General features: G+C 40.0%; 1 protein-coding gene across 1 annotated transcript; it reads left to right on the forward strand.

The window, feature by feature from the left end:
- Positions 1-204: 204 nt before the first annotated feature.
- POM121L12 (POM121 transmembrane nucleoporin like 12) lies at positions 205-1,480 on the forward strand. The gene has a single exon (XM_049643138.1). The coding sequence runs from the start codon at positions 309-311 to the stop codon at positions 1,062-1,064; it is 756 nt and encodes a 251-aa protein (XP_049499095.1). The 5' UTR covers positions 205-308; the 3' UTR covers positions 1,065-1,480.
- The last annotated feature ends 22,078 nt before the right edge of the window (positions 1,481-23,558 follow it).

Genomic DNA, 23,558 nt, shown 5'->3' on the forward strand with positions numbered 1-23,558 from the left:
GTGAGCGCTTAGGCCTCCATCCACAGCCAAACTCCTGCTACCAGCAGCGAGGGGAACGGAGGCTGGAGGCTGTGAGCCCCGCGGGCTGCCGCTGCGCCAGCAATCAGCTCCCGCGTCCCCGCTGCGGGCCCCACGCGCCCGCCAGGTTGAGGACGGTTACAACGCCCAGGCTCGCGCGCTTTCCCTGCGCCCAGACGCCAACGGTCATCTGAGCCGCGGACACTGCGCCGGCAGCCGGGTTCTGAGACTTTGGGAACTTCTGGAAGCCGAATCCCCACCGGAAGGCCCCCGCCCCGCCGTCGGCTCCCATGGGCAGCAACGTGAGCACGCCCAGGCCCGCGCAGCCACCCCTCGGCCCAGGGCACCCGAAACCCTGGCCCCCTCCCGCCTCGACCCGGGATGGCGGGCGCCGCGTCCGCACCGGCCCCCTCCCCCGGACGCCGCCCAACTGGGACCCCTCCAGCCCGCGGAGGGTGGTCACCGAGGCCTGGAGGCGCTTTCCTGCCAAGGCGCCCCCGGAGACCGTCCTGGGGCCGGACCTCTCCAGCGCCTGGGAGAGTTACATGAAGCGGTGGGTTTGGAGTGCCCGCCACCCGAGACGGACCTGGAGCCCCGTGACCGTCAAGATCGCGCCGCCTGAGCGCAGGGGGAGCCCCTGGGCATCTGCGGCGCAGGGGCGCGGCGCCTGCTCTGCGGGGCTTCCGCCCTCCCAGGAGCGCCCTGACCCGTGTGCCAAGGAGACCGTGTTGAGGGCCCTCAGCCAGTGCCCGAAGGGCAACCGGAGGTTTGACGGGCCCCTGTGGTTTGAGATCCCGGAGGGCGCGAGCCGGAGGCCCAACCCAGAGCCCAGGCCTTCCGCCTTTAAGCCCCTGATCAGAAATGGAGAGGTCCCTTCCTTCGTGCCCAGGCCAGGGCCGCTGATCAGAAGCCTTCACTGCTGGAGCTGCAGTGTGTCGAAGGAGGACACGGACTTCGGGCCCGATGCCCAGCCCCCACCGTCTGCTGGCCACCCTGCAGCAGGGACAGTGTCAGCCCAGGACACAGATCCTCAGCTGCGGAGCTGAGAACAGAGGCCGTGCTCCTGGGGCCTCACACCTTCCTCCAGTACCTAAGAGCAGCGCCTGGGGCTCTCCTTCTCCACCCGGAGGTTACCCAGCCCTCAGGCTCCTTTGATTCCTGAGTCAGAGCAACCTTACCTGGCTCCTGAGACTCACCCTTGTGTATTTATTCTCAGCCCGCTGACCCCTTGCTCTATCTCTGCGTGGGACCCTGACACAGTACTGCGGCGGCCCCCAGACCCACCTGTCCTTCCTGCGTAGATCCCGCGCTGAAAATTGTTGATAAGCCCCTTGCCTCCCCCGGCCTCCCCCTGCGTGCTTTTTCGCTTCATTTTCTGGAAAATAGTTTTTCTTCCCCACCTTCCCTCTTTGCCCGGCTTGTATAAATATTTGATCGCATTAAAAAATAATATTAATACTTTTAAAAAGTCTTGTTAATGTCACACTAAAGGGCACGTGTGTTCCAGATTGCAAGCGCAAGGGCGAAGCGCCTGCACCGGTAATAATAACTTGTGTTTATTTGAGGCCCTAATTGAAGTCCAGCCCAGCTAGAAAGCGGCGAGAGACCGGATAGGCTGAGGAGGCGTGGCATGAGGCCGTATACAGCACGGAAGTGTGTGAGTTTTATTCTGGGAACCACCGTTTTAGGCAGAGGAGAGGATAACCAGGTGGATAGGTTGGCAGCTTGATCACTCTGGCTGTCGTGTGGAGAGTGTGTTATCCAAAGGCAGGGATTGAAACAAACGAGGGGTGCCCGCTGCTGAGAGGGAAGCAATGCAGGTGAAAAGTGCACATGAATTTGGGGTGTGTCTGGAGGGTGGATGTTTTGGGGCTCGCGAATGCGACGGATGATAGCATTAGGCAAGTGGAAGAATCCAGGTCTCGGCTTATTGGTTCCGTAAACCGCCTGTGACAGTGCCCTTTGTTGAGGTGGGAAATGGCAGTGGGGACCATACCTGTCGAGGGTTCTGAGACGGGCATGGTTGCTTGATACACACATTTGTTACTCCGGTGAAATTGTCATCTGTGCCTTTGAACACATCAGCCTGGAGCTCAGCGGAGGGTTTGAAGGCAGGGAAATAAATTCAGAAGTCGTGAGCACATAAGCCCACTTATATACATGGTGCTTAAGGCCGGGGACTGCATGGGATCGCCTCTGCAGAAAACGCATGGTGATGAACCCTGTCCTGCTCCCATGTTTAAAAGGTGAAAGAAAGGAGAGAGAAACCTAAGAAAACCACGGAGGTGGGAGAAAAGTCAGAAGCAGCAGGGACACCAAAAGAACTCTAGAAAGTGGGATTTGTCACCCATGTTGGCTGTGGAGGCGAAGTTAAGAGATATTCCGTCACTGACTTTGAAAAGAGGAATTGTTTCAGAGTGTAGGAGGTCAAGGCTGAATTAATTTGGAAGACGTTGGGAGGGACGGATGTGGAGGCAGGGTCTGGAGGAGCCATTTAGTAGATATTGAGTAGTGAGGTATAGCCGGCAAGTGGGAATGTTGGGGGCAGTTTTAGCTTATTTGGAAATTGTATTTTAAGAAAGGATAGGGAGGGGTGCCAGGTAGCTCAGTCGGTTAAGCCTTGGACTCTTCATTTCAGCTCAGGTCATGATCTCACGGTTCATGGGTTCAAGGCCCATGATGGGCTCTGTCTGCACTGACAACACAGAACCTGCTTGGGATTCTCTTTCTTTCTCTCTTCTCTCTCTTTTCCCCTTCCCCTGCTTGCATGTGCACTTTCTGTTTCTCTCTCTCTCAAAAATACTCTAAAAAAAAGGATTGGGAATATAATATGTAATATGTTCAGCCCATAAGTGATCATTGGCAAGATCTGGAAGGATGACCAGTTAGGTGCCGGTGGAGGGTGGGCTGGTACTTGATCCTCAATCACAGCAGGGGCTGGGGGCTGTAGTGTGGAGCCAGGGAGGTGGATCTGGGCCTCAGGGTGACTTACTTCTCTGTCTCCCGCTCTACCAGGGAATCACAAAGCAAGATGAGGTGAGAGAGGGCAGGAGGGACATATTTGAGGCTTGACAAAAGAGCTGAGCATGTGAAACAATTCTCTGAGTGGGACAGAAAAAAGAGTGGGAGAACGTAGCGGAATTACGAGAAAAAATGTCGAATGTTCACTGTGGGGTTGGGTTCTTCAAATCAAGTGGGAAACCCGGAAAAATGATTCATTAGTCTTCTTTAGATTTTATTGTAGCTGAACTAGTATAAATGAGGATTGAGTCCATCATGGGTTTTAACCGTTATATTTTAACCATTCTCACATTAACTGTTATACTCCAAAATAATTCAATAAGGAGGAAGGAAGCAAAGGAGGTAAGATGTGTATTAGACAGGGTTCTCCTGAGAATCAGAACCAGTGTGTGAGTGTGTGTGTTCTTGGGTTCACCCGTGGGGGCGGGGGAGAGAGAGGGAGAGAGAGAGAGAGAGAGAGAGAGAGAATCTCAGAGGCTCTATACTCAACATAGAGTCTTATGTGGGGCTCAATCTTAGGTTGGCAAGATCATGACCTGAGCTGAGATTAAGAGTCAGACTCAACCCACTGTGCCAACTAGGCACCTCTAAGAGGGTGTTTTTAAGGAAGTAATTTTAATTTGGATTATGGATTCAAACTGGTTAAGAAAGAAATTGATAAGGGAGGGAGATTGAATCCTATGGGAAAAACTATCAGAAGTCTTAATGACAGACCTCGGAGGTGTGAGAATGAGGAGAGGGGACAGAAATCTATCAGTGTCATAGACATGGTCAGGAAACTTGGTGGATGGGGGTGCGATGAATAGTGACCAGAGCAGGACTAAGGGTGAAGATGACGGGGGAGGAATTCAAAGGTTTATGACTGCAGGGAAGGCAGCACATGGTTGCCAGCATGATTTCAAAGTAGTGGGAAGTTTTGAAAGAGTAAAGAGACATAATAGTCTGGAAGGAGCCAACGTGAGCCAGAAGTGCACCTGCTGTCTGGTCCACACCACAAGCATCTTGAAACGTGGGGGGAAGAGCATCTCTGCTTCCAGTTGACACTGACGGGCAGTGCGTACATGATAAATGAGGGCAGGAGGTTGAAAAGAACCATGAGGGCTTTCATTTGTGTGGGGATTTTCTAATCATGAGTCTCATGATGAGTTTCCAAGGGCTTGCAAGGCTTGGGCACGCAGGATGGGAGTGACCTGGGAGCTTGTGAGCTTGGGAAGAGATTCCCGATGGGGTTATTCACAGCAGTGCCTCAGGACAATGTGGTCCATCAGTCACATTATAGGACAGAATATTAACCTGGAATATACAAAAGAATTTACCAAGAGCACAGGGAATCTTATTCTGGCGAACCAGCCTTACAGGGACCCAGGAGAGTGTGCCTGCATGGCCAGCCAACACCAAGTGAGGCCTCTGCCCTTGTGTCACAGAGGTCCAGCAATATGGGACATGCAGAGACAAATGAGTCCCTGGGGCAGACCAGAGATTCCTAAAGTAGAATTTAATATATGATAATGCTAACATTTGAAATCTGTGTGAAAGGGGCACCTGGGTGGCTCAGTCGGTTGGGCATCCGACTTCGGCTCAGGTCATGATCTCGCTGTCCGTGAGTTTGAGCCCCGCGTTGGGCTCTGTGCTGACAGCTTGGAGCCTGGAGCCTGCTTCAGATTCTGGGTCTCCCTCTCTCTCTGCCCCTCCCCTGCTCTTTCTCTCTCTTTCTCAAAAATAAGTGAACATTAAAAAAAAATTAAAAATAAAATCTGTGTAAAATAATTAACTACTAAAAACCTTGAATTGAAATTATCAGCTTCTTAATTAGGAAATAGAACACAGCCTTCTAGCTCTCATATGAAACACACATGTAAACATCAAAACTACAAAAGAGTTGAAAATTCAAAGAAAATATTTTATTTCCCAGGAGTAAATTACTTAAAGTTTAATTACACACATGATACATTTGGAAAATTTAAGCTTTACAGATAATGTTAAAAACCCTCCACCAATCGCCTCCTTTGGCATTCTTAAGGAGACTAAAACCCCAAAACCATACAAGCAAAGTTTGTAACAGCTAATATTTTGAAAACCTAACCTGGAATAGAACAAAGACTTCAAAAGCAAGTGACAAGGTTGGATGCAACACTTGTAACCCAGATAGCAGATCACAGATTGCTATGCCACAAATACAAGGAACCACTAAATATCAATAGAAAGAAAAGAAAAGAAAAGAAAAGAAAAGAAAAGAAAAGAAAAGAAAGAGGAATTCATAAAAATGTAACTATACGTATAAGAAAGAAATTGAATTGTTAATAAATATATATAAAATATTCAATGTGTCTTAATTATTCAGAGAAATGTATGTATTTCTATCTATATGTATATCTGTGTCTATCCATGCATGGATTTTACAGCCATCATTGCCAAAAAACAAGGTATTCCATCCTTGGCAAGATTCTAGGAGAAATAATCTTGTGTTAATTTAGTAAATTAACAAGAATGAATGTCTGGAACTTTGTGTGTAACGTTGTAGTTTTTCTTTTATTTTGGCATTGTTATTTAATTGTAACAAATGATGAAATCTGCAGTAAAGAGATGAACCATGTAATAGGTAATAGCATAGCATTGAAATACATTCACAAGAACAAACAAGGAAGAAAAAGGAGCAAAGAAGTAAAACTTTTATTAGAGTAGGCACTTTTATAACTTAAGCATTGGCACAAAAATGTATAAAATGGAACATAAATGCTCAAAGTCGATAGGAAGGTTGTAATTTTACACTTGATCTTAGCCAAAAGGCCGAGAAGCGATTGGAAGGTTGTAATTTTAAAGAACTTGATTCAGTAACCCACATGCGAATCCCAAGGACTTGTTTTCTCCCACTGTTGATTTCCGGGTCCTCTGTTTTTCCCAAAGATCACAGCCTAACTTTAGCGTTAATCTGTGATGGTCCAGGCAAAGAAAAGGACCAAATAAAGGCACAGAAGGAAACAGGCAGAGCCAGGAGACCTTCCTTGACCTAAATATCTAGTTCTATTATTACTAAACTTCCCTCCCTCAGTGTTGGGAATATTCCTATCTGAACATTAAAGATTAAGGGGTTTCCTTTCAAATGAGAAGAGGAACAGTACTATATTACTGTAGTCTAGCTAAAATTTCATAAAGTATTATTCAAAACAATGCATCTCGGTATGTGTGTATGTATACCTATACATCATCTATAACATACACACATGTAGGTCTGTGTACATGTGCATCTATGTTATGTAACGGACACATATGTGCCTCTGTATGTGTATGTTTGTGTTTATACACATATACGTATAAAATTCTGAATATGCATAAAGGCACACAATTTTGCTATGTGTTGCTCTAAGTGTTTTGGTCAGACTGGAAAGTGCTTAGAGGAATCACAAAAGAAACATAGTGTTTAAACTTCTAATGTATATACCTATTTTTAATTTTTTTAAACGTTTTAAAGAGAGAAAGCACAAGCAGGGGAGGGGCAGGAGGGAGAAAGAGAGAATCCTAAGCAGGCTCCCCAATATGAGCACAGAGCAGGACTCAGGGCTTGATCCCACGACGTTGGGGATTATGACCTAGGCGGGAAATCAAGAATTGGAAGCTCACCACACTGAGCCACCCAGGCGCCCCTATTTTTATTGAGCAATCCAGGTTCTTTCTTTACACAACAATACGCTAATAGGACTTCTGCATAAATCATGCCTACATGTCAACATTGTTCTTTTCTATTCCAATTTATTTAAAGTGAAGCCAGAATTTAGGTATCTGCAAACAGTATGAGTGACAATATGAGTGCACATTATTTGTAGATTTCACCGGGTGTGTTGCAGATAACTTGCTCATACCTTATTCATAAGAATTGTTTTGGACAACTCTACTAAGTCTTTCCAAATTATTAGACTTAAAGAAACAGCTCTCCTTCTGCACTTATACTTCATTCTTTTATGAAATGATGAATTATGTAAGTGTAAAGTTAGTTATAGGCTGATTTAGTAACACATTCAGATGAATTCACGGTAAAAGTGTAATTAAACTGACAGAAATATAAATGTCCTGGAGAAATATATAAAGAGAGTATATAGCAAAGGAGAATTGAGCACTAGTAATGTTCCTATATTCTTATGTACACGTGTAAATACATTGTGATATTTATATGTGTATACAGTATATGTGCATTCAAATAGATAGCATGCTTTTGAAATGCATGTATACTCAAATATATGTAAATTCAGTGTGTTCTTGATATAAGTATGTACAAGCCTATTATACATAGCAATATGTATTATACACATACATACATATACATGTCTTCTAGATATAAATATAGACTGCAAGTTAGTTAACATGTTAGAGTAATAACAATTTCAGTTCATCAGGAAACAAGTGGGAAGTCCAAGCCACAGAATGAAATTACCTCATGAAGGAAGGAAGGAAGGAAGGAAGGAAGGAAGGAAGGAAGGAAAGAAGGAAGGAAGGAAGGAAAGAAGGAAAGAAGGAAGGGAGGAGACTTATACAGAGGAATAAGGTATGATGTGATCAGGAAAAAATAAATAAATAAATAATTTTAAAAAAAGTCAATATAGACAAAATAAGGTTCCAGTGATTATTTATAGTTCTGGCAAAGAATGAATAACAACATTTCATAAAGAAAATTTAACATGCAAACCTTGAAATTTATTTTGAATTATCTTTGCATTTCCTGTGTTTGCTAGGACCAAATAGTGCTCAAATATTTAGTATTATAGAGACAATTACATTGAAATCAGTGAAAACAGCAAAACAAGTTCTCCTCGTAATGTTTTATTATGGTGTTAACTCTGAATTAGCTTAATTGTCAGTTTTTGAGTATATCTATCTCAAATGATGAGATGATGGTATCCTTTATGTTTTTATTGGCATACTCAAACATTCCATCAGTGACCATAGAGCAAACATCAATATTACTTACGTCCTAAATAGGCACACTTTTATGCTGGTATTTTGTTCCAGAAAAGCACCAGTCTTTCTTTTTTGGGGGGAGAATTTTCCAGTTTTATCCTTCTCTGGAAAAACACTAAAAAAATCTCATTAATATACTTTAGAAAAATGTAAAAATGGTTCATGTCAGGGATGATGTTTTTCACATGTACTTAAAATGTGATGCTCCTACTGAAACATATGACCTTTTGTAAGAGATTGTGAAAGTATTGTGTTGAATAAAGCAAAAGTAGTAAAAATCACTTAAGCAATTATAACCCTCAACATTTCCTGATTTGGGAAAATAATGATTATGATAATAGCTCACATGTCAGGCTTACCATCTTCTGCTATAATCAATTAAATATCTTTTCTTAAACTTTCAAAAGAGGGATATCTTAAAGTAATATGTTAAATGTTGGGAATGTGTTATTTTTGAAGACATAATTTCATTGAACTCAATAGTCTTTTTATAGAATAGTACCTTGCTTTCCTGGAGTTTCTGTCTTTTTTTTATCTGTTTCTTCTCAACAGCAGTCCTGCACTACTGTTAATTGATAAACACAAGTAAAAGTGGACAGGGGTCCAGCCTAACATCGTCAACCCCAGAGAGCTCAACAGTAAAGTCTGTTTCTCTTTGCATGCTGTCATCTCAAGATTCACACAGGATCAACGTGAAACGTCCTTGAAATAGAGACATCTATCAGATGATCAACTTATAAAACCTACATAAAAGGAATCGGGGAAGAGTAGGGAAAAGCAGAAATCTTCCCTTTTAAGGGGATGCATTTGTCGTCCAGAATAGCAGGTTAAGTCCTCCCCAGAGGGACATTGATATAAGCAAATCTTACCCAGGAACCGGCTTCAAATTCTGCTTCTTGGGGCAGGTCTGATTACTTGTTCTTGAGGTTTGGGGTCCATATTCTCCCATACATTCTCCTGGTCGGGCTATTGAGTGTCCCTCGTTTTGCCTCTTGGTGAGCGCTCTCTTGTTACACTACCTCTGCTTCCCAGGTGCACATCAGTGCTCATCTCCCCCCTCTTCTGACCTAGGTCACTAGGAAGGTTTCCAGTCTGTCTTTCTTTATCTAGTGCAGCTCACCTCGTGTCCAGCCCTATAATTTGGCCGGTGGTGGCAGTCCATAACTTGGAAGCAAAAAATGGTAACCCAAACTTTTTTAACTTTTCATTTTGAAATAATTTGAGACCTAGAGGAGAATTCCCACCTACCCCTAACTCAGCACCCCCTAATGTTAATACCTTTCGGAACCATGGGATATTTATAACAACGGAGAAAGTAACATGGAATAATATCTTCAGCTCAGCTCCTGACTTTGTTTGGATTCTGTCATTGTTTCCATCAGCATCTTTCCTGCTTCAGGATCCAATCCAAGGTACTCTGTTTCATTAAATCATCTTCTCTCCTTAGAGGCCTCCAACCTAGGACAGTTTCAGCATTTCCATACTTCTCACGCCTTTGGCAGTTTTGAAATATATGTCTTTAGGTGAGACAACATTTCCAAAAGCTACATTGAGTTCAAAATATCTTAGAGGAGGAAGATGTTATAAAAAGACTTTCATGGTTTGTGATTTGGGGTTAAGGTGTAGTTTCAAAAATTACGATCACATTTGTGTTAAGTGTTTTTGTCATGCATATTAAGCACATCTTTCATTTTGCTTCGGTTTGAATGCAACCTTCTGTAGAAGGGGTACTTCTAAATGTGAGGGACACAAGGAAGAGTAAGACAACAATGCATTACCATTGATGGGGGTGGTGGGGGACACCACCCACCCCAACCAGCCTGGGACAGGACTGTATTAAGTCCAGCAGAGAACTAAAATCCAGAAAGTAAAGGAGTTTAAGTATCTGGACAATTGTATCATCCTGCCTGCAGTCAGTACCACATTTGTTTAATGTTCCTAAACTATTTATTGAGAATCCATGGTGATCCAAGTATTTTGCTAGGCAGTAGGGACATGAAGGCAACTGAGGCACCAAGGAAATTAAAGATCAGTGACAAGATAGGTAGAAGAAAGAAAATTAAATATAGTTTAACAAATTTTATTATAAAGGCAAGTAAAAATTTCTATGTGGATATATAATAGACATGAGAACATGTTTGCCATAGGTAATTTGGAAAACTGAAATTTTTAGGATAAATAGAAGTTAACTGGGGAAAATGATGTGGAGAGGAAAAGGGTGAAATCATAAAAGAACCTAATTTGGGACCATGTAAAGCTTAAAGAGCTACTGGGGTAAGGGTGAGCAGTGTTAGTGTTACAAAGAAGTCTGTATATCTAAGTTGTACCAGTTTAATACACAAGAGTTTGTTAGGGACAGTCTCAGTTGACCTTGCTTAAGCCTGACCAGTTTGTGTCCCCTTTCAATCAAAAGTGTCTTGGATTGAATGATAAATTACATGCATGTACTTTTTTAAATGTTTATTTATTTTGAGACAGAGAGAAAGAGAGAAAATGTGAGCAGAGGAAAGGCAGAGAGAAAGAGATAGATAGATAGATAGATAGATAGATAGATAATCCCAAGCAGCCTCCAAAGTATCAGCAAAGAGCCCAACATGAGACTCGATCTCATGAACCCTGAGATCATGACCAAGTCAAGAGTCAGATGCTTAAATGACTAAGCCACCAGGGGCCCTTATATGCACGCTTTTAAGAGAGCATAAGTTCTTGTGCTCTGTGTGTGCATGCTACAGGGGATGTGGGTCTGATCGGATAGGTTCAACCACAAGTGGAAAGAGTAAATACGAATCCTCATACTTTCATTTCTGGTAGGTGAGCTTGAGGTTTTTATGAGGCATTCATGAAGAGATTCTCCTTGGATAGTACTGTGTATACAAATGCAGAGTGATATGTGAGTTGTGTCGTGAGTGTGTGTGTGTGTGTGTGTGTGTGTGTGTGTGCGCGCGCGCGCGCGTGTGTGTATAGTGAGCAATAAAAGAGATGGAGAGAGAAAATCAAAGGATAGATGCATCCCAGAGAACATTCACTGATATATCATGATTAAGCAAACAGATTTGGACTTGGTTAATTATGTCTCCTCTCCCTCATCCAAAAAACAACAACAAAAAATGCCTAATATTATTCAATTCATAGTATTCTAAAGATGAAATGCAATAGCATGTAAGTGCTTGCAGCCAGTAATCAGTCACTGCCCATATAGTTAGAGATACATGTGGCTTTTGAGATTTGTCCACATTTACATAGTTATCAGCAAACATATGTGGCTATCACTCCTGTTCCTGTGTTGTTGTGGTGGAAGGAAACGGACAGCTCCTACAAAAGCATCTTTATTTGACAGTTATATTATGCCATTAAGTAGCAAGGAATTTAAAGTGATAGACTTATCTGTTTATTTAGGCACAGAGGAGTGTTTTAGGGCAGGCCAGTTTGCCTGAAGGGAGAATGAGAAAAGAGGAATGGATCCCTAGAATCCTGGTATCCTTTTTGTGCCTGAAAAGTTGCCATTCAACCTTTGATTATGTTATGTGTGCTTGCCTGGCCTGTGGGGATCTTGAAAAGACTGGTCTTATAGCAATCTTAAGGCCTCCTCGTGCCAGCTAACCCTGTAAGAGCATACTTCGTATGATTTAAAAAGAATTGCCTGAGTTCCTAAAACAAACTCCAGTCAGAGGTGGCATATGGATTTTTCTTTTAAGACACAAGCTAAGAAAAAGTACATGAGTAAAGGCAAAATAAATCCACAGGTCACTAATATTGTACAGACACAGAGAATACAAAAAGAAAGAACGAGTTTTTTATATCTAAAAGAAAGACAACAGGGACACATAACTACACACAGGAGAAGCTAAAGAGTTCACAACATCCCCCTCCCTTTTTTTTAACTAATAAGAAGCTCTATGTTGGGCAAATAATGAGTTATAATTGAGCATATGGAAAAACTAGGTTGGATTTTTCTTTGCCAGGAGCTCTGAAGACCCTATAAAAATTCAACTTTCAAAAAGTCAAGTTAAAATCCAAACAATTGTGTAAGTGAGATGGAGTGTTCTGGCAGTCATTTGCTAAGAGGTTTAGTGTTATTTTGGGGCCCAACTTAGTTTGTCAGTAAGTCCACTGTGGGAGCGCTCTCTCCTGTGCCTATCTACCTACAGAATCAAGTCTGAGAGCTATAAGACATGAGAAGTTATGCCAAAACGGGGAGTGCTTTCCTGAAAAAATGGTCAAGGTAAATCCCTACCTCCACTCTTCTGTTCATGACCTGGTGGTATAAAAATGTAAGGTTCTCACTATTTTCTCCTGGACCATAGTCAGATGTGAACTGGAATGGGAATGTTTATATCCTAAGCGCCCAGGACAACACTTGTTTCCTGAAGTATCATAAATGGCTCAGAAGGATTCTAAGGCATATAAAACATCCAATAGTTAAAACTCACTCCCTCAATAAAAAAACGAAAAAAACCCTCAACTCTGCCAATTTCATTATCAGTACCCTTGATATATTCAACCAAAATTTTCACCTCTCATTTTGTGTTTGTGTCTGATAAGCATTTGAATGCATAAAAGTATGTTTATGTTTCTTCTGTAACTAGAATGGTTTCTGATTCTAACTTCTCCCAACATTTCCTTGACTATGCTTTCCTGTTGCTTTATATTTCTGCACTTCCTTCCACATTATTCATTAGTAAGAGAAATACACTGAAATATTGAGGTAAAGTGAATAGAGACAACACTCCAACTCACCTACAACCCGATTCAAAAGAAAGTGTCGTAAGTTAGCCTTATCTTACTGCATATAAGATCAGAAGTCTATAAAAGATCATTACTACCACTACCAATCCCGGCAATAATTTTGTATATAGACTTTGGGAAAGAATCAAGTACCTGGGATCAGTGCCAGAACTAGTGCATAGAACCTGACCCATAAATAGTTGAAGTATATAGAATCAAAGTCAATTGAGAAATTAAGACTTGGCAAAAAATCGAAGGCCATTATTAATGGATGTCCTGAAAGGATACAACTGAGTACATCAACTGTCAAGAAAGAAGTAGCTGATTCTAGAAGTTCATCTTGAAAAATACTAGCTTTTATCATTAAATGCTATAATCTCGCAAAAAGAAAGCTATACTGCATTGTTAGCTACAACTCCTGTTTATTATAGAAAATATTTTTTTAATTAAAGAAATTAAAAATATAAATCACTCATGCTTTTACTATCCAGGGAAATCCACTGCTATATCCTCCATGTTTTTTTTAATGTTTTATTTTATTTTTGAGAGACAGAGAGAGACAGAGCATGAGTGGGGGAGGAGCAGAGAGAGAGAGAGGGAGACACAGAATCCGAAGCAAGCTCCAGGCTCCAAGCTGTGAGTACAGAGCCCGACGTGGGGCTCGAACCCACAAACCATGAGATCATGTCCTGAGCTGAAGTCAGATGCCCAACCGACTGAGCCACCCAGGCACCCCTCCAGTGTTTTTTTTTTTTTAACATACCTTCAGATACATATAACTATATCTCCAAACAGGTAGCAAAATAAATTACACATCACCAGTCATTAAGTAGAGCAAACTTAAATCACAAGAAGATACCATTTCACACCCCCAATAGAGTGAATATAAATAGTAAGACAGACTATAGCAAGTGTTGCTGAGAAGGTGGAGAATCTGGAAACTTCATACATTGTTGCTGGAGATATAGTCTGGCAAAGCCATCTTGGAAAACAGTGTCACAGTTTTTGAACAGTTAAATTTAAATTGACCATATCACCTAATAATTTGACCCTTAGATTTTCACTCAAGAAATGAAACACAGATCTACACAATGAGTTGTACATGAATGGCTACAGTAATATCATTCATCATGGCCAAAAGGTGGAAATAATCCAATGTCCACCCACTGAATAATGGATAAAGTCAATATGGTGTATCCATTCAATGAAATCTTATTCAGAAATAAAAACAAAGCGCTGATATATATATGCAAAACATGGATGGACCTCACAAACATTGTGCCAAGTGAAAGAAGACAGATGACAAACACTACGTATTGAATGATCCATTATATACAATGATGTCACAAAAGTCAAAACTATAGACACACAAGGAGATTAGTGGTTGCCTGGAGTAGATGTGGCAATAGTAAGTGACTATCAATGGGCACCAAGGCTTTTCTGAGGTGATGAGAATATTCTAAAATTGATTTTATATAAATTTAGTAAGTGTAATTGATGACACACTTAAAATGAGTGGGTTTTATGGTATCCAAATTATACCTTAACAAATCTGTTAAGTAAATAAGAGTACAATCTAAAATGGACAATTGAGCTATTCTGTTTACTTTCCCGCATTGATTTCCCTTTGTTTGGCCAGAGGCATCCATTTCCTTTGGGAAAGTTTAGAATTATTGATGTATAAATTCAAATACGAAGAGTTAATCTTTAGCTTTTAACATTCAAATTTTAAATTTATACAAGATAATAATACTAAAAACTAGGCTGTTGATATAAGGACCTTCTTAAATTCCTTTCTCTACCCCTTTCACATATTAACAATTTGGAAGGATAACTAAAGGACATGGTTGGTAACCCTGTGGGCAAATTTGCCTGCTACTGGGACACAGTTCCACCCATTCATCACAAGGTGCCTCTTGCTTTTATGCTGCTCCTGATCTGGACCAGTCAGCTTCATGGAAGACAGCTGCTAGCCAAGGAGGACATTCCAGTGTCTGACAGCTTAAAAGATTATTCAAGGAAAGAGATGACACAAGGACATGGGAGTTAGGAATCAGTTTTCTTCCTCTCCTTCTCCTCTTTCTCCTCATTCTCTTCCTTCTCCTTCTCTTCCCTGTCCTTCTCCCCCTCTCCCTCCACTTCCTCTTTCTCCTCTTCCTTTTTCTCCTCCTCCTCCACTTCCTCTTCCTCCTCTGCCTTCTTTCTTCTTCTTCTTCTTCTTCTTCTTCTTCTTCTTCTTCTTCTTCTTTCTTCTTCTCCTTCTCCTTCTCCTCCTCCTCCTCCTCCTCCTCCTCTTCTTCCTCCTTACCACACTACCCTTCCATGAGAAAAACACTGGGGAGAAATTTATTTTTAACGGTACAAATTTTTAATAATTTAGTTCCTTTTAAGTAGGGAACTAATTTTTTGTAATTCAAAATTAAAAGGAAAGAAAGGCCTTAATTAAATCCTCTTCTCTAGGAAATGTGGGGAGGATGGTGGAATAAGAGGACCCTAAGCCCACCTTGTACTATAGATACAATTAGATAACGCTCAGAGCAGCTTAAATAACCCAGAAGTAACCCGGATACTGGCAGAATGAACTCCACAACCAAAGGAAGAGAAGAGGCCAGAGACTTGATCTGAGACCTAAACAGACCATGAGTGGGAAGAAGCTGGGATCATGGTGAAGAGCAAGAGTCACTCCCTGAATGCCAGTTTCTGGGGAACAGGGGTCACTACATTAAGGGCACTATAGGACCTCTTCTTTTTATGGCTATTACCTTTAAGAGCAGGAGATGTATCTGACTTTCCTAACACACAGAAATAGACACAAAGAGTTATGCAAAATGATACAGAGGAATATGTCCCACATGAAAGAACAGAACAAAATCACAGCAAGAAAGCTAAGGGAACCAGATATAAGTAACATGCCTGACAAAGAATGTAAAGTAATGATCAGAGAGATACTCATTGGACTTCAAAAAAAGAGTGGAGGACATCAGTAAAATTCTCAACAAAAAGACAGAAAACTTAAAAGAGAACCAATCAGAGATGCAGAATTCAATAACTGAAATTAAAAATACACTGAATGGAATGAATAGGCTAGAGGAAACAGAAGAACAAATTAATGACCTTGAAGACAGAGTAATGGATAATAGTCAAGCTGAGCAAATGAGAGGAAAAAATTGAATCCATAATCAAAAAACACTACCAACAAACAAAACTCCAGGACCAGATGGCTTCACAGGCAAATTATACCAAACATTTAAAGATGTGTTAATACTTATTCTTCTCAAACTCTTCCAAATAATAGAAAAAGGAAAGCTTCCAAATTCACTCTAGGAAGCTACTATCACCCTGATACTAAAACTGGATAAAGGCACCACAAAAAGAGAACTACAGTCCAATATCTTTAATGAATACAAATGCAAAAATCCTCAACACAATGGTAGCAAACAGAATTTAACAATACACTGAAAAAATCACTGACCATAATTAACTAGGACTCATTTCTGGGATGCAAGCGTGGTTCAATATTCACAAATCAATCAATGTGATACATCATATCAATAAGAGAAAGGATAAAAACAAGGATAGAAACCATATGATCATTTAACAGTTGCAGAAAAAAAAACACTTGACAAAATGCAACATGCCCTCACAATAAAAAAAAATCAATAAAGTAGGATTAGAGGGAACATACCTTAACATAATAAAGGCCATATATGAAAAACCCACAGTAAACATCAACCTCAATGGGAAAAAACTGATAGCTTTCCCCTTAAGGTCAGAATAAGACAAGGATGTGCCCCTCATCACTTTTGTTCAACATAGTACTGGAGGTCCTAGCTACCACAATCAGACAACAAAAAGAAATAAAAGGTGGGGCACCTGGGTCACTTAGTCGGTTAAGCATCTGACTTTGGCTCAGATCATGATCTTGCAGTTCATGAGTTCGAGTCCCATGTCGAGCTCTGTGCTGACAGCTTGGAGCCTGGAGCCTGCAGCCTGCTTTGGATTCTGTGTCTTCTCTCTCTGCCCCTCCCTTGCTTGCCCTTGTCTCTCTCTCTCTCTCTCTCTCTCTCTCTCTCTCTCTCTCTCAAAAATAAATAAATAAACTTATTTTTATAAAAAGATGTAAAAGACATCCAAATTGGTAAGGAAGAAGTAAAACTTAAATTATTTGCAGATGACATGATACTATGTTTAAAAATCCCAAAGACTCCACAAGTAAACTACTGAGTACAGTAACGTTGCAGGAAACAAAATCATTGTACATAGCTCTGTTGCATTTTTATACACCAATAATGAAGCAGCAAAAAGAGAAATTAAGAAAACAATCCCAATTACAATCGCACCAAAAATAATAAAATACCTAAAAATAAACATAACCAAGGAGGTGAAAGACCTGTACTCTGAAAACTATAAAACATTGGTGAAAGAAATTGAAGACAACACATGGAAATGGAAAGACATTCCATGTTCATGGATTGGAAAAATTAATACTGTTAAATCATCTATACTACCCAAAGTAATCCACATATTCAGTGCAATCCCTAGCAAAATGCCACCAACATTTTTCACAGAACTAGAAAAAGCAACCCTAAAATTTGCATGGAAACACAAAGAACTCAGGTAGACAAAACAATCTTGAAAAAAAGAAAAACAAAACTGGAGGTATCATAGTCCCAGACTTCAAGTTACATTACAAAGCTGTAGTAAGCAAAACAGTATGGAACTAGCATAAAAATAGACACATAGATCAATAGAACAGGATAGAAAACCCAAGAAATTACCCCACAATTACATGGCCAATTAGTCTCGATAAAGCAGGAAAAGTATACACAATGGAAAAGACAGTCTCTTCAACAAATGGTGTTTGGAAAACTAGACAGCAGCATGCAAAACAATGCAAATGGACTACCTTCTAATACCATCCACAAAAATAAACTCAAAATGAATTAAAGGCCTAAATGTGAGACCTGAAACCTTAAAATTCCTAGAAGAAAGCATAGGCAGTAATTTCTCTTACATTGGCTGTAGCAACAGTTTTTTAGATGGGTCTTGTGAGGCAAAGGAAACTAAAGTAAAATAAACTAATTGGACTACATAAAAATAAAAAGTTTTTGCATAGCAAAAGAAATAATCAGCAATATTAAAAGACAACCTACTAAATGAGGGAAGATATTTGCAAATGGCATATCCAATAAAGGGTTACTATCCAATATATGTATAAAGAAGTCATACAACTCAACATGCAAAAAACAATCCAAATTAACAGGTAGAAGACAGACATTTCTCCAAAGAAGACATACAGATGGCCAATAGACACATGAAAAAATGCTTAACATCACTCATCAAAAGGGACATGCAAATCAAAACCACAAGGAGATATCACCTCACACCTGACAGAATGGCTAAAATTAAAATATATATATATATATATATATCAACAAAAAACAAACAAACAAAAAAACAGGAAACAGCAGGTATTGGAGAAGATGTGGAGAAAAAGGAACCCTCTTATACTATTGGTGGGAGTGCAAACTTTTCTCAAAAAGTTAAAAATAGAACAACCTTATGATCTAGTTATTGTGCCACTGGGTATATATAACTCTAACTTAAAGGGATACATACACTCCTATGTTTTTTTAATTAAAAAAATGTTTTATTTATATTTGAGAGGGAGACAGAGCGTAAGCGGGGAAGAGGCAGAGAGACGGAGACGGAATCTGAAGCAGGCTCCAGGCTCCGAGCTGCCAGCACAGAGCCCGACGCAGGGCTTGAACCCATGAATTGTGAGATCATGACCTGAGCCAAAGTCGGACACTCAACCGACTGAGCCACCCAGGCGTCCCTGCACCCCTATGTTTATAGCAGTATTATTTACAATGGCCAAATTATGGAAGCAGCCCAAGTGTCCATCAATGGATGAATGGCTAAAGAGGTGGTATATATATATACAATAAAATATTATTTGTCCAGGAAAAGTAATGTAATCTTGCCACTTGCAACAGAAAGGATGGAACTAGAAGTATAATGGTAAGCAAAATAAGCCAGAGGAAAAAATAAGTCAGAGAAAGACAAATACCATATGATAACATTCATATGTGGAATTTAAGAAACAAAACAAATGAGCAAGGGAAAAGTACAGAGATCAAGACAAACCAAGAAACAGGCTCTTAACTGTAGAGAACCAAGTGATAGTTACCAGAGAAATGGCGGAGGGCAAGGGGGCTGGTGGAGGGGGGGGGGGGGGGGTGGGCGAAATAGATGATGTGGATGAAAGAGTACACTTACCTTGCTGAACACTGAGTAATGTACAGAACTGTTGAATCACTTTCTTGTACAACCTGCAAATAATAGAACACTATATGTTAACTATAACAAAAAAATTAAAATAAATTAAAATAAAATTCCCCTCCTGATTCTGTACCCTGTCTCCTAATACCCCCCCTAGGGACAACCAGAGTTGTATGTTACTCATGTTATCTCCCACAACTACTTTAGGCATGTACTTTTATTTTCCTCTAATTACTTTTAGTTTGTTTCTAATACATCTCTACAAAACAAAACAAAATAAAATGATGGATAGGATATTTTCATTCATGTGATATTTTGCCCATACTGTTGAACTGTAGGATAAATTTCTGGAAGTAGAATTGGTAAGGCAAAGGACACGGGTCTTTCAAACATGAAGATATTAACAAATTACCAGCAAGAAGTTTTCTATGAACCATCAACAGCAATGGAAGAAAGTGGATTTTCCCCACACATTCACCAACATAGGATCTCGTTAAGATTGTTTTTGTTTTTGTTTTTAAGTTTATTTATTTGTTTTGAGATAGATGGGGAGGGAGAGCGAGAGGGGGAGAATGAAAATCCCAAGCAGGCTCCATGCTGTCAGCACAGAGCCTGATGCAGCTCAATCTCCTGAAAGAGGAGATCATGACCTGGGCTGAAATCAAGAGTCAGATGCTTAACTGACTGAGCCACCCAGGAACAGTTTGCCAAGATCGTTAATAGATGCTCATATGAAATGAAAGCCTAGAGATCCCTCTTCTGCTGTCATAGGGCAAATTGTGTCTCAACCCTGCACATATTTCTCTATCATGGGGAAAAATCAAAGAAATAAGATACGAAGGATAAAAGAATTGACTTCAATGGGCAAAATCATTTAAAACAGACCCAGTTTAGGAGGTTATTGAAATTAAAATGGGCAGAATGTTTGAATGAAAAGAAATTCTAAATTAAATTCAGAAAGCCCTGGATAATTCCACAAATGTCTAATCATGCCCTGAAACTCATCAGTGTTTTGTATAATAAATGATAGAACACCTGGAGAATGTGGGAGGTGCGTTTTTCTCGAATGTTCACCTTTAGATAAGATTACCTTCATAATCCTGATATTTTTGAACAGTAAAATAGAGACCGCTCTATGTTTACCAGGAAACAAGTATTTTAATAAAGGAGTTACAGATTTGTGTAACCACAGGAAGGGTTACAGAATTGCATGTCAAGAGGACATTGTCAACCTCCTAGGTCTGTGTATACAAAGCAGATGTCTCTTCAGAGCTGGCCTTCAAACCACTGTGGACCTCAGAAACAGAGCAGCTCAGCTTTCCTGGAGGGTCCAACCTTCGTCCATGTGGGGACTGGGAGTCAGGAATTATAGTCTTTAATTTCTCCTCAAGAAAGTATTTTTGGAATCACAGTGTGAAGCTGATTTTTTTTTAATACTGTCTTATGAACATTTCCCATTAGTTTTAATATACTTTTAAACACAAGATTTTTTATTGGCTTTTTCATCCAGTAAAATATTTTTGGGCGTGGTGTTGCTTCTGTTTTGTAACTGTTATGCACAATTTTGCAATGGGTATTTTCATATATTCATATGTTTATAGCACCGATTATATCCTTCTTAGATATTCCTGAAAGTGAAACGAATTGACAAAAGGTAAGACACGTATTCTTAAGAAGAAAATAATTTACAAGAGTGGATGAGAATAATTTATAATTCCCTAATTGTAGCTGAAAATTATTCTCTTAGAAATTATTTCCTTAAAATAATCTAAAATATGGGGCACTTGTGTGACTCAGTCGGTTGAGCAGACGATTTGGGCTCAGGTCATGATCTCGTGGTTCGTGGGTTCAAGCCCCACGTCGGGCTCTGTGCTGACAGCTCTGAGCCTGGAGCCTGCTTCAGATTCTGTGTCTCCCTCTCTCTCTGCCCCTCCCCCACTTGCACCCTGTCTCTCCCTAAAATAAATAAACATTAAAAAAATTTTTTAAAAATAATCTAAAATACATACATATAAGCAATCAAGAAACTTCTAACTTAGTAGACAAACACTGGCATCACATTTCAATTCAAATGTTTGGTTTATTAATGAGGTTGGACAAATTTCTCATGCTTCCTAATTGCATTACTTTAACATCTTAAAAGCGTTGCCGGATGATCGACAATGATAATGGATATTTTTATGTCTGGTTCTGGTTTTAATGAAGTGTTTTTATTTTGCATCATGATTCTCAAACTTGGCTCATTCTACTACAAATAATAGTAACAGGATGATGGTACTGTTCCAGACTCTTGCTAGTGAACTCTGGCAGAGATTCTCAGCATGGGGCGGGGTCCCCACTGAGTCTGGAAAGCCTTCCCAGGGAATATTCCCCTCAGGGCTGCAAATCACAGTCCCAAGCTTTATGTGTAACAGCAGGCAAGCCTTAGAGCCTTTTCATTTAGGACTATGAGCGTGTGTTCCCATTTCTCAAAACAAAAATAAAGTAAAAATATGTTTAATATGCTTCCATCTTGTTTTTGAGGCATAATAACTCCATGCATTTACTTACACGTTTTCACTGAGTTGTATTTAAAACCTCGTCATCAACTGTTTGCTGCGATTTCTTTAAGGGGAGAAAAAATTTTCCAGCACTTCTTTCCTGAACGGCTTTTGCTCAAATTTGGGGAAGCTGAAGCTAGTTCCAATATACTTGGTGAGTTAGTTGTTAAGTGATTAGCGGGGACATCTTTCAGTGTGGTTCCATTAGAGCTGGAAAATTCTTTGATCTCTGAAATGTGTTATTAAATTGTGACATTTTAATTTCTGTAAGGAAGTTTGGGATAAGCCAAAAAGATCACTAGATATCTCCTGTGGGAAATTATGCATTGTTTGTGGCATACATTTTCAGGTTGCCTTTCATTACCTTTCAGCTCTTTTATAATTTTGTGTAAAGAACTGATACTCGTGCAATATAATTCTTGCCTATGGACTCATAAATTAATTCTGTTCCCAGGAGGTTCTATTTACTCTCCCATCCAGAAGCCTCCTCCAAACCCTCTTTTCTACCCCCCCCCAATAGTCAGCTTTGATTCTACAGAAAAATGCATATCCTTTTCTTTCTCTGTTTATAGATATAGACGATCTATGAAGCTAAAAAGAGAGATGGAGGGATGCTTTCAGAGGACAGCATTATTTACCCCCCCCCCAATAAAGATACGTTTCTCAGTTGTCTAAGAGTCATAAAACTGCCATGAGGGAGGGGCACCTGGGTGTCTCAGAATGTTGAGTGTCCAACTCTTGATTTCGACTCAGGTCATGATTCCAGGATTGTGGGGTTGAGCTCTCCAACCCCATCGGGCACCATATCAGGGCTCCATGCTAAGCGTGAAGTCTGCTTAAGTTTATCTCTCTCTCTCTGCCCCCTCCCCTGCTTGTTCTCTCTCTCTCTAAAATTAATAATAAATAAGTAAATAAATAAATAATCACATGGAGAGTTCAGCAATGGAGACTCTATATGGCTCTGCTGTGTTGGATGACATGACCTTCAGTGGGACAGCCTGAGGCTCTGTACTGATATCTATATACATCTATATGGATACATCTATATGGATGTATCTATATATCTTTATATATCTATATGGATATACAGATAGATAGTTAGATATAAGATATAGGTAACTGTATTTCCCTGACTTCTCCTTCAACTCTGTTGTAACGTTTGACTGGTTTCTTCAATATAGAGTTAAAATCCTTAACATGTGTTTAATATATATATATATATATATGTATATATATATATATACATATATATACATTAATACATACAATAATACATACATACATTAATATATATATGTATATATGTGTATATATATGTATATATGTGTGTATATATATGTGTATATATATGTGTATATATATGTGTATATGTATATATATATATGTATATATATGTGTGTATATATATGTGTGTATATGTATATATATGTGTGTGTGTGTATATATATATATATATATACACACACATATATATTTCAGCTGTATTTGCTTCTGATTAGAAACTGCTTTAGCCAGGCACTTCCGTATGCATCCTTGAAAAATGGCCTAAAGATTCACCATTTTGTATATCTTACTATAATTAGACTCCTGCCAGAGACATTGCCAATTGTTTCCAAAATTAATTAAAGTCATGGGTGTAAAGAATGTTGTTATTTGAAGATGTTCATGTGCAACCAAACAACAGATCTTAGTACAGATACTCTTAGAGAGAGAGTACGCATAGATAGTGAGCTACATAAGTAGGGATCATTTGGGAAGCTCTCCATTCCAAAGGGGTAGGTGGTCCCGGAGGCATCCAGAGGGGAGATGGCATGTGATGTGGGACATGAAGCGTGCTGGGGGATACGTGGTTTAAATACAGATCTCCTGGGAGGACTAAGATCTGGCCCATCATTAAAAAACCTGAAACAGCTACATAAAATATAGCCTGTTATGAACAGAAGGATTGGAAAAATGATTGAGGAAGCAAGACCAGGGCATAAAAATCAGTCTGGAGACTTTGTAGAAGAATGGACACAC

This window comes from Panthera uncia, chromosome A2 (assembly GCF_023721935.1).
Source record: "Panthera uncia isolate 11264 chromosome A2, Puncia_PCG_1.0, whole genome shotgun sequence".
NCBI classification, from domain to species: Eukaryota; Metazoa; Chordata; class Mammalia; order Carnivora; family Felidae; genus Panthera; species Panthera uncia.

Coding starts and splice junctions, on each gene's coding strand:
- POM121L12 (XM_049643138.1), top strand. CDS start 309: ATGGGCAGCAACGTGAGCACGCCCAGGCCCGCGCAGCCACCCCTCGGC.